At 36.2% G+C, this 15,782-nt stretch overlaps 1 protein-coding gene across 1 annotated transcript; it reads left to right on the top strand.

Annotated features, from left to right (window-relative positions):
- Positions 1–4,815: 4,815 nt before the first annotated feature.
- On the top strand, positions 4,816–12,133 carry LOC113737047 (protein THYLAKOID ASSEMBLY 8-like, chloroplastic). Its single transcript, XM_027264299.2, has 3 exons — positions 4,816–8,518; positions 9,824–10,210; positions 11,740–12,133. Exons 1-3 carry the CDS (start codon positions 8,201–8,203, stop codon positions 11,767–11,769), a joined length of 735 nt encoding a protein of 244 aa, XP_027120100.1. The 5' UTR covers positions 4,816–8,200; the 3' UTR covers positions 11,770–12,133.
- Positions 12,134–15,782: the final 3,649 nt, after the last annotated feature.

The following is a 15,782-nucleotide window of genomic DNA, read 5'->3' as shown; positions in this document are numbered from 1 at the left end:
ATTTTGATACATGTGCTGCACACAGTATCTATGCTCAGAGTTGGGTAGCACCTCGGATAATGCTCTGTCCAATCCCTGCATAAAAAATAAATGAATTATTGGTTCAAACAGCCACAAGTCTCACATCAAATGTTGGATAATAAGATCCATACCTTTTGTTGATCAGAGATGAAAGTGTAGTGACACTGATTATCTATTTCCAGATCCGCTTGGAGAAGTTGTAAGAACCATTTCCACTGTATTGTAGCTTCCTTCTCCACTATGGCCCAAGCAATAGGCCACCAACCATTGTTGGGATCAACTGTCACTGCTGATAACAGTTGACCAGGGTAAGGCCCTTTTATATGGCAGCCATCAAGTCCAATCACAGGTCTACACATTTTGAATCCTTCTTTTAGTGCACCTAAACAACAGTACAGTCTCATGAACCTAGGATTCGAACCTGGATCTCTAAATGGAGTGAACTCGACTACCATGGTAGAATTAGTATGAGTCTTCTTAATCTCCTCACAATATTCCCATATATGCTTATACTGCTCGACTGCACAACCTTTGATTCTGTCAACAGCTATACCTCTAGCATTTCTGGCTATTGTTTTCGATATTTGTATCTTGTACTCCTCATGCACTGTCTGCCTTAAAGAATGGACTGGAATGTTCATATTGGCCCTAATTCTGTTCTCATATCTCTCAGCAACCCATTTAGCAGTCATCATTTTATTTTTCCAAGCATGACTGCAGTTTTCATGTACATCATAAAGGGTCTTAATCACCAAATCATTCGTCCCAAGTGCTTTCTCTTGAGAAGCATAACACTCCCAGTTACATGGATCCTTGCACCTTACCCTTACTCTCAGTTTCTCATTAGTGTAATACCAAACAGGTCTACCATTAGCAATCGAATAATTCTGCATTGCGGCCTTAAACTCAGCTGATGATGCAAATCGCATCCCAACCTGGAAATGTGGATTTCTCATGTTCTTTTCAGCATTGAAGTCAACATATTTGATTCCCTTCTGCACTTCATCATCTTCATCAGAAGAAGCATCAATGCTATGCAGGTCATCCTCCATCATATTGTCATGCAACACATTTTCATCATCAGCTTCTTCCATTTCCTCAGCAGCTTCCTGTGATGATGTGTTATGGTCAGCCTGTGCTGATGATGTCTTCTCCCTTCTTGCTGACCACTTTCTTTTTCCTCTTGTTGTTTTTCTAGGATACTTTTTCTTTGCTCTCTTGCTGCCACCAGATGATCCATCAGTTGCCTGTGATTGTTTTTCAGCTTGGGCATCGCGTTGACCATCTCCATGTGTACCACTTTCCAAGCCATTTACATCCTGGCTCTCATGGAGTATAGATTCAGTAGTTCTCCTCATAACAGGAGAGGGAATTTCAACTGTGGGAGTTGGTTTCTCACTCCCAAGCATTTGATCATCTTTGCAAAACTCTTCATCATCAGTGAAATGCTCCCTTTCTGAACTGCTGTCATTTTTATCATCTTCTTCACCTGTCCTTGCATTCACATCAGTTTTATCTCCTTGACTCCTACTCTTTACACCAGTCCCACTAGTTTCTCCCTCAATGACAACACTTACTCTTACACCTTTACCTCTACTTGTACCTCCTATTGCTGGTCCAGGGGCAGTCATATTTGTACTAACAAAAGAGCTATCAAAAAGATTTTTTCTAACCACCAATTGTTTATCAAGTTCTACAACTCCACTGCCATGTTCATCTACAACTACACTACCATGTTCATCAATTTCTTCAATTACAACCCCTGTTTTTTTCTTACTACCTAACAGCGGGGAATGTGACTGGATGTCAAGAATTTCATGTAAAGGCCTATGGTCACAGTAAACATCTATCAGTTTGTGCTCGTACGCCCATTTGCACATTGCCACTATATCTGCATCTCCTTGTAACTCTCTTAATCCCTTATTCAAATCACTCCCAGGTTCTAAGTAATAGTAAAGCATTGCTCCATTATATCCTAATTCCTCAACCATGTCATTTATCTCATGGACAGACATTCTCTCCGCATCACACGCATCAACATAATCTATTTCACCACCAACGTATGTTTTATACTGACGCCCACTAAATCTACCACCATGAAACATTCTAATACTGAATAGTTCAGAATTAGGCACTGCAATGAAATGGGAAAAAAAAAAGGAATCACTTCATTTGAAAAAAAAGACTAAAAAAAACACTTGTTTATTTCAAAATTTCCCACTTTTACAACCGGCAGTTGGATGAAAACCCTAACATTTAAACTCCATAACGCTGCTACATATTCACAACCCACAAATAAGCACCTTCGATTTCAGACACAAACTTGAGTAATACACCCATTACATTTAGTTTAAAGTATAGTTTCAGTTCATTCACATGATTTTCCCCAAAAAATAACTTACCGTAAATTTCATATGGATCAATGTCGATGTCTCTTCTCCTGATTTTCCACTCCATAGATTCACCACGATTTTCCCTTCTCTTCGATCTTCAAAACCCTTCTCTTCGATCTTCCTACAACGATTTTGAGAACTTCAGTTTGTTTAGTTGGCTTGTTTCTACCGCTCTTTTTTTTCTTTTCAGTTGATGTATTAATGGAAGTGAACGGTCAGTGGATTGACGGACAAAATTGTCCCTGTGGTTTGCCACGTGTAATGCTAATTTCAGAAATTAAGAGCTATTACCGACGAAATGGTCACGGGTGGCCTGATTAAGTTGTTTAGTGGCCAATTATTGACAAAAAATAGTTCGATTGCCAAAACATGATCCTGGGAAAAGTTTAATGGCCGCCCAGGTTTTTTGCCCTTTCTAAAATAGCTCTAGTTCATCGATTTCAAGTTGATTTAAGCGATGTGCTACAAATTGAATTTACAAAGAATGTAAGTGCTATAATCAATAGTTTAACGCATTAAAATTCAAGCTAATGACAACTCCGGGGCGCATATTGCAATTAACCTAAGCCCCCATGAAAGAAACGGTGAAATACAATAACAATAAAAGAAGGGTAAAATACAGAAAACCTCCTTTGATTATTTGATACGCTACCTACACATTATTTGAAAACACCTACACTACCCCCCTCGTGCTTTGGACTATAGTAGAATTACGCTTTTTGACTGCTGTAAACCGGTAGTCTATCTTATTATTTTTTTCTTTTTTCTTTTATTTTATTTTCCTTTCCTTTATTTTCTTTTTCTGTTCTATTCTTCCTCTATTTCACATTTCTCCACAACCCACAGTATCGAAAGCAAGGGGGTCTTGGCATCTGCTCATTTTTCATTTTCCTCTTCTCTCCGGCTCGCCTTCCCCGTCCACCACTTCACACCACCATCCCCTCCACTAGGACTTTGTACCACCATTTCACACCAATATTCCCCATCTCCACCTGAACCACTGCTTGACACAACCATCTCTCCACCCAAAGTCTAAAATTTGCAAATTTGGCAAATTTAGAGTACCATAATATGAGAGGTAGTGGGTCAGTTTGTACTTTTATGTATTGCTACAGATCTAGTCCCCCACGGTAAAAATGGGCACCACAGGATCAGCCATCAAAGACCCAAAAATTGGGTAGAGGAATTCTACAGGTGGGTCTCATTTTTGCTAGGATTTCGGGGAGAAAAAAGAAGAGGACTTGTAGTTGTAGTCTAAAACAGTTCTTGGCGTTGAGGCTTCCTCTCCCATCCTCATGGTCTAAGTCAACGACCACCACGACTCGGTGTTACTATAAAATCAAGCTCAAAGGCTTCCCAATGCAGTATTGACTGTCCCGTGGCTTTCTCAGGAGCGTGGTACCGATGCGATTGAGAAAAGGATTCATGCTGGGTTTAATTTCAAGAAGTTGGAGTTTGAGAAGCTTGTTGAGAAATCGGCCGCCAAAGCTGGGACTTGTGGTTTGAAGATTGAGATATATACGGGACAAGGAGGGAATACTTCTGCAGCTTGCGGGGTGGAAGTTGGGTGGGAAACTTTTGGGCAGTGTTTTGGTGCAGCTAGACTTGAAGGCAACGGAGCATAGTAATAAAGGGTGCGTGATTCAGGATGGATGGATTAGTACGGTGGGCAGTGGGAGGGGAAAAGGGGTTGAGTTGCACGTAAACGTGAGAGCTGAGCCAGACCCAAGATTTGTGTTTCAATTTGAAGGGGATGCCATTTTCACTCATCTGATTTGTCTACTTTTTCAAGAATTTTATGATGGAAGCTTATGAAATTCATGAAATTTTTTCTTGGATATCTGGGTGAATTTGGATTTTGGAGCCATTGTTTTGGAAAAATCTTTGGAGACAAAGCCGCATGTGGTGGTGGCTATGGGTCAGTAGAGAGAGATGGTAGAGCAAAACAGTGAGAGAGTATAACTAATTTTTAGAAAATTTTAAAAGTGCATTACTAATTATAAAATTTGTAAAAATACCTATAATAGTTAAGTCAAAGTACCAAAATTAAAAGAAAAAGTGATAATAAAATAAAAAATATTAAAAAAATAATAATACATCACTTACAACTAGCATACAAGTTGTAGACACCAAATTTTTGTCAAATTTTAATATTTTCTCAAGATTTTTCTATTTAATGAATTATTTATTTTCTAGCATTTTAATGTGTAATTTTCTCATTTTTACAGGTTTATTTTAGGAAAAGAAAAAAAAAACAAAACAAAAACAAAACAAAACAAAAAAAAACAAAAGCAAACTAGCAACAAAAAAAAAAAAAAAAGGAAAAAAGGAGAAAATCAAGAAATCAAATCATCCTAATCATTTTTTTTCCCCACCAAATACATTTAACCCATTTCACACTCAATTGCCAAGGACCTTTCTTTTCATCCGCAGAAACCATCATTTTGGGCAATCCAACACACAAAACTCCCCACCTTTTACTTCCTCGATCTCCTCTCTCAGCTCTCTCCCAGAGGACACAACAGGGAAGCCAAAAAGAAAAAAAAAAAAGAAATCTCCATCCCTCTGGGCTCTCTCTTGAAAAAAAGGAGAAAAAAAATGACACAAAAAAAAAGGCTCTCGGCTCTCTCTGGGCTGGACCGAAAAGAAGAAGAAAAAAAAAAGAAAAAAACTACTTCCTCAATCTACTCTCTCGGCTCTCACAGACGGAGGACAAGAAACAAAAACAGAAACAAGGAAAAAAGAAGGGAGGCTCTCGGCTCTCTCTCTTGGCTCTCTACCGAAAAAAGAAAGAAAGGCATCAAAAAAAAACTTCAGCCAAGGCAATTCCACTTTCATTGAGGTATTTTCCAGTTTTTTTTTTAAGCATATTAGATGCATTTTGATTTTAATTTATCTTGCTTTTGCTGGTTTTTATTGTTGTTGTTGTATTGCTGAAAATTGGGAAATGGCATGAACTAGATTGAGGAAAAGGAAATGTTTTTTATGCATGCATGTTAACCGTTTGAAAAAATACCAAAATGAAAAGAAAGAATCTTAGGGGACTGTTTTGATTTATTTTAGTCCTTTTATGTTGTTTTTCTTGTCAAAATAAAATCATATTTGTATTGTAGGAGTTGTAAGAGTGTTGTAGTATAATTTTCATGATTTTTGATGAAAGATATGGTGTTTTGAAAAAATAAAAACTGAACTGATTTCTTGGCATTTTGACCACTTTCGGCTCACTTTTTGTAAAAACTAACTCCGAAAATGGAACCTACGCGAAAAATCGAGTGAGGGGGTGTATTTTGGTGAAATTTTGTGATCGGAAAAATGGCCGGCGACCGGCGGTGGCGGCGCCGGCAGCCGCCATGTCAGCCATGGTTGGCGGTGGCGAGGAGCTTCAGCCGGCCAGGCAAGGAAAAGAAGAACCGGAAGGGTAGAAGAAGAAGAAAAAGAAAAGAAAAGAAAAAAGGGGATTGGGCTAATGTTTATTTTTCGGTTGGGCCAAGAGTTAGTTTTGTTAGGTTTTGGGGCTGGGCTTTGGTTTATGTTTTCTTTTGGGTTTCAGTTGGGCTAGGAGCTTGGAGCCCATGTGTTTTTTGGCTGGGCTTGAGGGATAAAAAGACGGGCTGGCCTGGTGTTTTAGCTTGGTTTTTCAGTTGGGCTTAGGTAGGTTTGGCCCAAGTAAAATAAAAAGAGCGGCCCGATGCCCTTGTTCTTGCCCAGATCTGGTTACGATTTTCACTTTGGCCCCTGATCTTTGGAGTAGTTTCACTTCGGCCCAGAACATTTTAAATTTGTTTCACTTAGGTCCTTAAATTAATTGCATTTTGGTCCTTGAATTCTATCTTTCATTTAATTTTGACCTCTAAACTTTGGAAAAATATAATTTTTGTCCCCAAAAGTTTTTCAGTTTTTGCAATTCAGTCCCTGATGAATTTTGACTCTCTTTATTATGATTGTTTCTTTTCTTTAATAGCTAATTATGTTACTTTTGAGTATGTTCAATTTGTAATTTTTAAATATTCTTAAATTTATTTACGTTTGACATATTGAGGTGAATTTTCATTATTATTAGTTTTTTCAATTAAATTGGTGCCATGATCCTTTTGTTCATTGTGAGTATAATTAGGACAATTTGACTCCATTTAGTCACCACTTCAAACGGGAGGTACTCCTATTTTATTATTTCAATGTCAATTATGTGCTCTTATGTGCTCCTATGTGTTCCTATGTGTTTATATATTTTTATATGCTTTATTTATTTGATTTAAATATTCATTCAAATTTTCTTATATATGTTAGTTAGTTTTTATAATGATTCAAGATGCATTTAAATACCTCAAAAATGTAATAGATAGGATAATTAGATTTGTTTTATTACATTTTTCCCTTCTAGATTGTAGTTAGGCGCTCCCCGATGTAATAGATAGGTTGCGTGTTTATGTGGCTTATGTGTTATGTGTTTTATCCGCTTTTCTTAGGATTTTGGCATCTAGATATTATGTTTACGTGTTATGTGCTACGTGCTCTTATGTGTTTATTTGTTTTAATTTATGCTTTATTTGCTTCACTATGAATTGTTAATGCATAACGTCACCACACTAGTCCAACGCTAGTTGTGGCTTCTCTCTTCGCTTACTTGCTAGTCCAACGCTAGTAAGGATTTTTAGAAATGGGTTAGTCCAACGCTAGACCCTTTAGGCCGTCTTGCGTTAGATTCATCTTTGTGTGCTATTCACTACATCTTCATGCATATTTTTAGGATCTTTTCTCATTTGCATGATATTTCTTATTATATTATCCCCTACCCGCTATAGGTGCTAATCATGTCATTTAGAATTGCATCTCATTTAAGCTAGTTCATTTGCTTGTTCATGTTAAAATAATTATTTTTCAAACATGGGAAATGGGTGATTATAACTTTCTAGTTTAAGTACCCTATTAATCCATGTATAAGAAAATTATGTCACGAGTTTTGCCTCCCGTGCCCTTTATGTTGCATTCTCCTTTTCTTTGATCACTTATATATATGTATATAATTTAATTTTTTTCTTTTATTTTAATTTCATCATTTGCATATTGTGACACTTTCAAGGAATCATTTTGGCCTTCGCAATTAATGCGATTGGTTCAATTAAACCCCTTGAATGAACATTTTGTCCCTTTCGATATATTTAGATTTGCATCCATATAGGAAACATCCAAATATGATAAAATTAAGGGTTAGATTAGGAAAATTTTGACTAAACCTCGCAACTAGCTTAGACTAGGTTGAAAGGGTGCCTTAGGTTTGAGTCAATTGAACCTTTGCCTTCCCTTTCTTCAACCGTGACTCCCGAACCCATTTTCTCTTGTTTTCAAAGACCTGGAGTTGTCAAAAAGGGTTTTATTTTATTTTACTTTATTTTTGGGTGACTTGGTACACCAAAACTCCATACCAAGTGGCGACTCCTATTTTTTTCTTAAAAACCCTTTTAGACTAAATTTTGGACCCAAATTGTCGCATTCTTTTAAGTCCCATTTTAGGTCCCTTTTCACTTATTTTTAAATGAAAATCAGATCTTTTATAAATACCTATTTTTATTCTTATTTTTCCATCGCGAAAAATGGGGCGCGACACAAGTTATCGGTCAAATTTCACTTTAATCTAAAGTATTAGGAATAGTGTGAATGTTTTTAAATAACGAGAAGATAGCGTGTCAAATAGTCAAATCATAAGGAAGTTTTATGTATCCTAGCGGTAAAAGAAAGAAAGGCAGAAAGAAAAAGGGGGAAACAATTCCAGCTGCCGTATTTCTTCCATGGATTCACTGAAATTGAGCATTCCTCAAGTGCGTTTGCAACGAAGCTTCAATATCTCTTTTTCGAATCAGCCTATGCCACCATCAAGGCTAAAAATTACATGTGGGTTGAGAAAGATTGGACCAAGAAAACCAATGTGGAGGTCAAGGGTGTTGTCTCCGGAAGCCATACAAGCTGTCCAGTCTTTGAAATTAGCAAGATCTCCAGACAAATTAGTAGAGGTCTTTGCTAATAGAATAAGCAGGCTTCTGAAGGCTGACTTGTTGGATACTTTATCAGAGCTGCAAAGGCAAAACGAAGTAGAATTAGCCCTTCAGGTAAATGTATACATATGTAGTCGTGACTGTTTTCTTTTGATTTTGTTTCGTGGGATTGATTGGATTTTGTCAACGGATTGTGGAATTTGATGCGAAAAGAATTGAAGGGTTGAAGAAAGAATTGAATTTTGTGGGATTATCATTTTTTTTTTTGGAAAAACGTAGCATTTTCTGTGACCAAAAGATTAAGGAAGACGGAAAAGAAATAAAAAAAAAGCCAGTTTCTTAACAGTTTCTGAGCTTTGAGCATTTTAAATTTCAGAATTTATGTTTGAAATTTTATGTGTCAGTTATGTGTCACATATATGTGCAGTGAAAAACGGTTGTTTTGACGATGTTTTTAATTATGGATGTCTTATTTGAACCAGATTTTAATGATGTTGGGAAGTTTGACAAATATTAATAAGTTAACTGTATAACTCATATTGTTAGGATGGTGGTCTGAAAATTGTGATTGCAGTTAATTGTGTGCTGATAGTGTCAAGATGAAGATAAGAAATCAAGTGAACATGATTGTGATTTTAATTTTTTTTCTTTGTCTGTGAGACTTGCATGATGGATGTAGTGCAATAGGTCAAGGTGAAGTCATTTGCGAATTCTGTCTTAATACTGACAGAATCAGTTCCTATCCACCTCTGCGGTAGATGGTTTCTGGAAAGTCTCCTAGTAACAGTAGAATTATGCCGATACCAAATATTTTAGTGAAGAGCAGTTGAAAATCCAAAACTAGAGGTTTGCCTGACTTCCTGATCTGCATTAGATTGAAGACATAAGAGATGCTTGTAAGTTTACAGATGGCCTTTAGCTAACATTGAAAATTGTGGGGATTGTACAATATGGTAATGTCATGTAAAGTTTCTTTGTTAAGGTAGACTCATGTTCCCACACAAGTCATTCATGCTTTTTGAGACAGTACTTTGCGGCTATTAATGAAACTTGAGAGAATCAGATTGGTAGCTAGAGACAGCTAAATGCCTTTCTTTTGTTACATTAGTGTCTTCTGATTCCAGTTTGAAAACAAGGAATGTCTTTTTATAATGAACACTACAGGTCATTGTCTATCATCTGTTCTCTGGGTGGTTATACTTGACTTTAGTGCATTTTTTAATAGTTGCATAATGAAACTTTTGAATGAAATGGCACTTCAGCTCTCTCTAGCTGCTGTGGCATATGGTAAAAGTTGTGCTTTTAGAGAAATAGTTTACGTTTAACAGACCCAAAAGTTCAACCTAACATGTCTCCTTATCTTGGCTTTTTTTTTTTCCCTTTTAAATGTGCATTATCTGAAAAGTAATCAGAACTCAGGTGTTTAATTTTGCAAGAAAAGAAGTTTGGTATGAACCAGATATATCTATTTACAGTGACATGATCCTGATGTTGGGAAAGAGCAGCAATATTGAAATGGCTGAACAGCTTTTTGGTGAGATAGAGAAAGAAGGCCTAAGGCCTGACACCAGAACATACACTGAGATGATTGGAGCATATTTCCATGTCAAAATGATAGAAAAGGCAATAGAGTCATATGAATCAATGAAGGGATCAGGTTGTATTCCTGACAAGCTTACATTCAGGATCTTGATAAAGAACCTTGAAAAATCTGGCGAAAAAGAACTTATAGCTACAGTGAAGAAAGATTGTCTCACCTATATTGAGTACCCTGAGAAATTTCTTGAAGAGGTTGAAAAGACATATGTAAGTACTGTTTTTCACTAGCAAAGCTTTTACTTCTAATATTATATAGCTGTATGTTGAAAATGAACTGTTGAGTGTGCATGCATTCTGTGTCTCCCTTTATCATAATTTTAATAACAATATGAAGAGCAGTAATCTTGCTGTACATGAGTCCTTTACTGTATATTCTTTTGTGCACAGTTTTATGTGTCATTGGTCACAATGTCTCTTCTGATTTTTTAATTGGATGCAAATAATTTTAACTTTCATGCCTTAAGAGTGTACCTTTATTTAGCAACCTTGTGAAAAAGTTATCTCTTAATTATCTCATGACTTTGTTTTCATCTATTGCTACGCTATGTGCTGGTGTTTCTCAATGCTTGAACTAAAACTTATTTTAATATTAGGGGAAATGGATAATAGCCATTGCCTGCTTGTAACTTTTTGCTTGATGTTAGATGATATTTTGGACCATTGTACCTTAAACCCATTATGATGTGTAACCCCAGCTTTGATTGCACCTGGAAATAGCAGCAGCTTAGGCAGCCAAGGAAATGGACTATTTGAATCCTAACATGAACTTGGACCTGATTAGAGGAAACTTTCCGGCAGGCCCCTAGACTATCCACTTTGCACGGTTTTGGCCCCTTAACTATAAATTGTCACAAATAAACCCTTGAACAAAAAAAAAAAAACTTAGTTTAAGGATTTCCGTCAATTTTTGGGCGTTAAATGTAATGGAATTAAGGGCGAAACTGACCAAACATAAAAACCAACCCACAATTTGGTTAGGAAACCAACTATATTAAGTCAACTAATAACATGGAATTTAATGTTTCTTCCTCTTTTTTGATCTTCCACCTTCTTTACCCTTATTTGATGAAATAATCAGTCAATGTGGCCTTTTAGGTTGTTTTCGTGGGTTACTTTTTTTTGTTTGGTCAGTTTTGCCCCTAATTCCATCACCTCTAATGGCCAAGATTGATGGAAGTCCTTAAACTAAGCATTTTTTTTGTTCAAGTGCTTATTTGTGACAATATATAGTTGAGGGGCCAAAACCGTACAGAGGCAATAGTTTAGGGGCTGTCCGGAAAGTTTCCTCACCTAATTATCATTAATTTGAATAAGGCTGCAACCCTTCTGGTTCTCAGTGCAAAATTAATTGGCTGCATGTTAAGTTAAATTATCTCAGTTGACAATCTCTAGTGAATGCATTATGTATACTTTCTTCTTTACTAAGTAGCTGTTTTATCTGTTCCCTTTTTCTTCTTCTTCTTCTTTTTTTAATACATAACTTGGTGCTATGTTTTATGCAATATGCATCTGGTTGTCATGCTTTTACGCCTCTGTTCAGATTGATTAAAGGTTAACTAAAACCAGAAACAATACACAACCTTTTCTCTTAAGCTGCCCATATCCCCTGCCACTATCCTACATTTTCATTAGGTCTATTCATTTTTTCTTGATGTACTAATACAGCTCATGATCTTGTTTTGCAAATTTCTTCTTGCTTTGGGTTGACTTGGTGGTTGGATCTTGTTTTTCTTCAGCCAAAGCGAAGGTTACTCAACATTGTTTGAAGTTATGTAGCATCTTTCAACCATGTTGTCCTTTGTGCTACCTTTGAATTTCACAATCCTCAGAGCTGGATGAAGCTCGTCGCCACAGCCAGCTACCTTGAGATAGTTGCTGCCAGCTTATTGGCATATGAGCTGGCAATTCTTACCTTGAGTGGAATGAAAGGTGAATTATTCGATTTAATTTAAGCAAGGATCATTTTGAAATATTGCTGCCCTGTATTAGATCCTTGCACAGTGATAGTTTCGGCTTGTAATCACCAATTATGACTTCATTAGGCAATTTTGGCAATTTTGAACTCGCTAGGCTGACTAAGTGCCTTGTAAAGGTCATTGCTGTTGGATTAATGCGAATACCATTTTACAATATGAACTCTTTTAGCTACTGAAAAGTTCCCTATGTTGTATCAACTCTTGAAAGATGCTGCAAGTGCCTTATAATGTAATGTAAATCTCCCAAAATTTGCAACATTTTCTGTGCAAAAGAGTTGCCAATCAGACAGGTTTATATTGTGTATTAGCTGCATACTCTTTCAAATTATTTTACCCTGATTTTTCTTATTCAAGAATTGATTTATGTTCTTTTTTTTTTTTTGACCAAAACATCAACATTGTTTTAACAGAGTGTAAATAACTTTACAGTGTGGTAGGCAACTGCCCAAGGTCTACTACTCATTTTTGAACTAACTGCAGGGAGGACAAACAAAGCAACCCTATGACTTCATACATGAACCTTTATTTACAAAGGAGAACCCACAAGAACCAATTAAGGATCGTAGAGCTAAAATGTCTTGCATGAGATCGGCATTTAATGAATCAGTGCTATCCTGCCTCAGTAGTTGGACAATAACATGCTTGTGATCTGCTTCAATGATTGCATTCTGCCATCCTTTCTCTAGGACTTTGGTGAGGCTTAATTTGGTTGCCTTAGCTGACTCATCTGCACCTTTTTCCTCTAGATATGGCTAGTGATTGCCCAGGCAGTAACTATCTCACCTCTCCCGTTTCTTGCAACTGCCCTACCCGCTTTTCCTTTGCCAATGCGGCTCTTTGAAGCTACATTGATTTTAATGTTATTTATGAGGAGAGGATTCCAATGGTTGTCCTCACTGTCTTCTACTGAGCTGCATAATATAATTCCATCTTTTTCATTGTCAAATCTTCGAATTTCAACCATTCAGTGATAGCTTGCTGCATCATCTTCATAAATGATAGCATTCATCTGCGAGTTTTAAAATTGATCTTCTTGCTCCTAAAATTTGCCACAGAATGTTTGTTGTGATTGCTGTGTGTCTGAGTTCTCTTTTCCGCATGTAGCTCCTTTTCAGCTTCTTCCCCCATACCCAAAAATTGCCTCTTTGCTCTCCTGGTCCAACCCCGATAACTGGAGAGCATTCCATATTGCTTCAGCACCAGGGCCAAGAATAAGAGCATGCTCAATTGATTCTTTACCTTCCCTCCGTCCTTGACAGATTAGGTTGCTTGCCTGGTTCTGCTGTGTATTACAGCCTTAACTGGGAGGATCTGCTGCAGATACTTCCAAGAATATAACTTAATCTTATGTTTGATATTAGGCTTCCATAAGAAGTTGCATGTCTGGAAGCTCCGTCCTTTCATGCTAAGTTCACCCCCATTTACATTCTGTTTTAACTTCTTTTCTTCTTCTTCTGGGCTGTATTATATGCTGATCTTACAAAATGGATCCCATCTTAGAGTGCTTCCAAAAAGGTTTATGATGCTAATGGGGAATTGGATAATGGTCTCAACATCCTTTCCACACATGATTTGGCTCAGAGCCATTTTGCTCCATTTGAAGTTCTGTATGAGCTGGTCAACTCTTTCCAACGGATAGAAGGGGGAGTTTCTGGGTCCTTAACTCTTCATCTTCATTCAAATGGATTCTATTATGGCCAGCATTTTTATTAATCTTTAATTAATCTAAGTTTTGAATTGTTTGTTTAACGTGGACTCAGATTATGGATCAGAGAAAAAGGGCAAAACGGGAAAAAGACATTAGGGTTAAAACAATTTTTTGTTCAAAAACAAAGAAAAAAGGGACTCGAAGCCCAAACTAAGGCCCAAGTCAGCTAAGAAGGCACTTATGGATTTTCTGAAGCTAAAAAAAGAAAGGGAAAGATGATGGGATAAGGCTTCAATAATCTAGAAAATTTCTGTTACAGGTAAATCCTTTGTGCATGTTAGCAAAATCAAAGGAAATTCACCCAACGTTTGCTCATAAATACCCTGGGCAAGAACAATCCCTCACTATTATTTCTTCTTCACTAGCAAATGATAAACAAAAGGAAGAAAAGGAGCGAAAAGTCAAGCAAGGAAGATTAATCTAAGTCTAGAAGTAGAACAATAAGAGGAGATCATGACCTAGAAGTGTAGTGATTTCTTCAAATTAAGAATTTGATTTAATAATTAATTGTATAGTTGCTTCAAGAATAAACATAGGTAACCTATAATCTTGCTTAGAAAGAATTAGAGGTGTTAAAATGGATGACTTGTGCGGGTTTGGGTTGGTTAAAATGACTAATGGGTATAAGTAAGTCAAACTATTAAATAGGTATAAATGGGTAAGTCAAAAATTGAATTGGATAACCCAATTACCCATTTATAACCTATTTATTTTAAATTTCTGTAAACCCATTTAAATTCATTTTTGCAAACTAAACTATCAATTTACACCACATTTTGTACCCATTATTAGTTTTAAATATTTATTTATAATACTCAATAAGCCTAGTTATCAAATTTTTCCATCCGTATTTTATGTCGTAAAATTGCATACTATTTAATAATTGAACAATAAGAATATAAAAATTGAACTAAACACTATAAAAGTTAACATAAAAACTTAAGTCAAAAGTTTTGAAACTCTAGCATTTTTTTTTGTGTGTAAATTTAAAATTTTATTTTGGAAAGGTAAGAAAAACTTGTCATAAATTGATAATGTTGAAAAATGAACAAGTTAACAAACAAAGAAAAAAATAAAATGATAAGATAAAACCAATAATAATAATAATAATGAAACAAAAGTAATTAACATCATAACAAAATGAAAAATCTGAAAAAAAAGGTGAGGGAAGAGAGGAGGTTTGATGGGTTACAATTCTAAATGGGTTAATTGAATTTGATGGGTTACCTATAAATGAGTATTATTGGGTAATCCATTTATATCCATAAGCAAAAATTTAAGATACCTATGCCCATTTATTCATGAGCGGGTATGGGTAAATTTAACTAAATGGGTTTGTTTGTCACCTATCGAAAGAATTATGTTATTGAATGTACCATGTTTGATTTATGGCTGGAATATTGCATGTTTTCTTCAAAACAAGAACTAGTTTTTGCATGTAGAAAAAGAATAGGAAAAAAATTGCAGAAAATATAAGGGAAAAAGGAAACCATTGCCAATTGCCAAGACCAGTTAGCCATGGTGACTCATTGGACAAAGGCTGCCGGAAAAGCTTGGGAGGATAGTTGCCGATCACCGCTGCTTATCTCGACTGGTGATAAAGGTGGTGGGTAGTGGTAGCCACATTAGATTGTGAATTAAAGAAAAAGGAAAGATGTAACGACCCCACCTCTCCGTAAGACGTATCTCAGGGTTTAGCTGACCGCCTGTCCAACTCTCGCCAGGACCTGTTCACTTATTTCAATAAAATAAGTTACAAATTCAAAAGTAAATAAAACAACAATTCCCAAATTTAGAATGCACATTTATACTTAATTCTATTTCTAACATTCATACATTTCCCAATATAAAAAAAGATTCAAGTTCTAGATAATTTTCAATCCTAATCGAGCACTAGCGCGAGTACAATGACAAAAGTCAAAAATTAGACAACGCCAGTCTATACCAAGCTCACGCCTATACTCATACCCCCTGTAAGGAAAACAAAACTAATAGGGTGAGTCAAAATTCAGTGAGGTTTCAAAACATCATGCAAACCCAAGTAGCGAGTTGACCATTATATAAAATTTGAAATATCAAAGTAGTGAGCATAAGA

Source organism: Coffea arabica, chromosome 3e (assembly GCF_036785885.1).
Source record: "Coffea arabica cultivar ET-39 chromosome 3e, Coffea Arabica ET-39 HiFi, whole genome shotgun sequence".
Taxonomy (NCBI): Eukaryota; Viridiplantae; Streptophyta; class Magnoliopsida; order Gentianales; family Rubiaceae; genus Coffea; species Coffea arabica.
The sequence above is the reverse complement of the archived record's forward strand: the minus strand, read 5'-3'. Positions and strand labels throughout refer to the sequence as shown.

Excerpts from the sequence above, each read along its gene's own strand:
- LOC113737047 (XM_027264299.2), top strand. The coding sequence starts at position 8,201 with ATGGATTCACTGAAATTGAGCATTCCTCAAGTGCGTTTGCAACGAAGC. Across the intron at positions 8,519-9,823 it reads AAGTAGAATTAGCCCTTCAG|GTGTTTAATTTTGCAAGAAA; the intron begins GTAAATGTATAC and ends ATCAGAACTCAG. Across the intron at positions 10,211-11,739 it reads AAGAGGTTGAAAAGACATAT|CCAAAGCGAAGGTTACTCAA; the intron begins GTAAGTACTGTT and ends GTTTTTCTTCAG.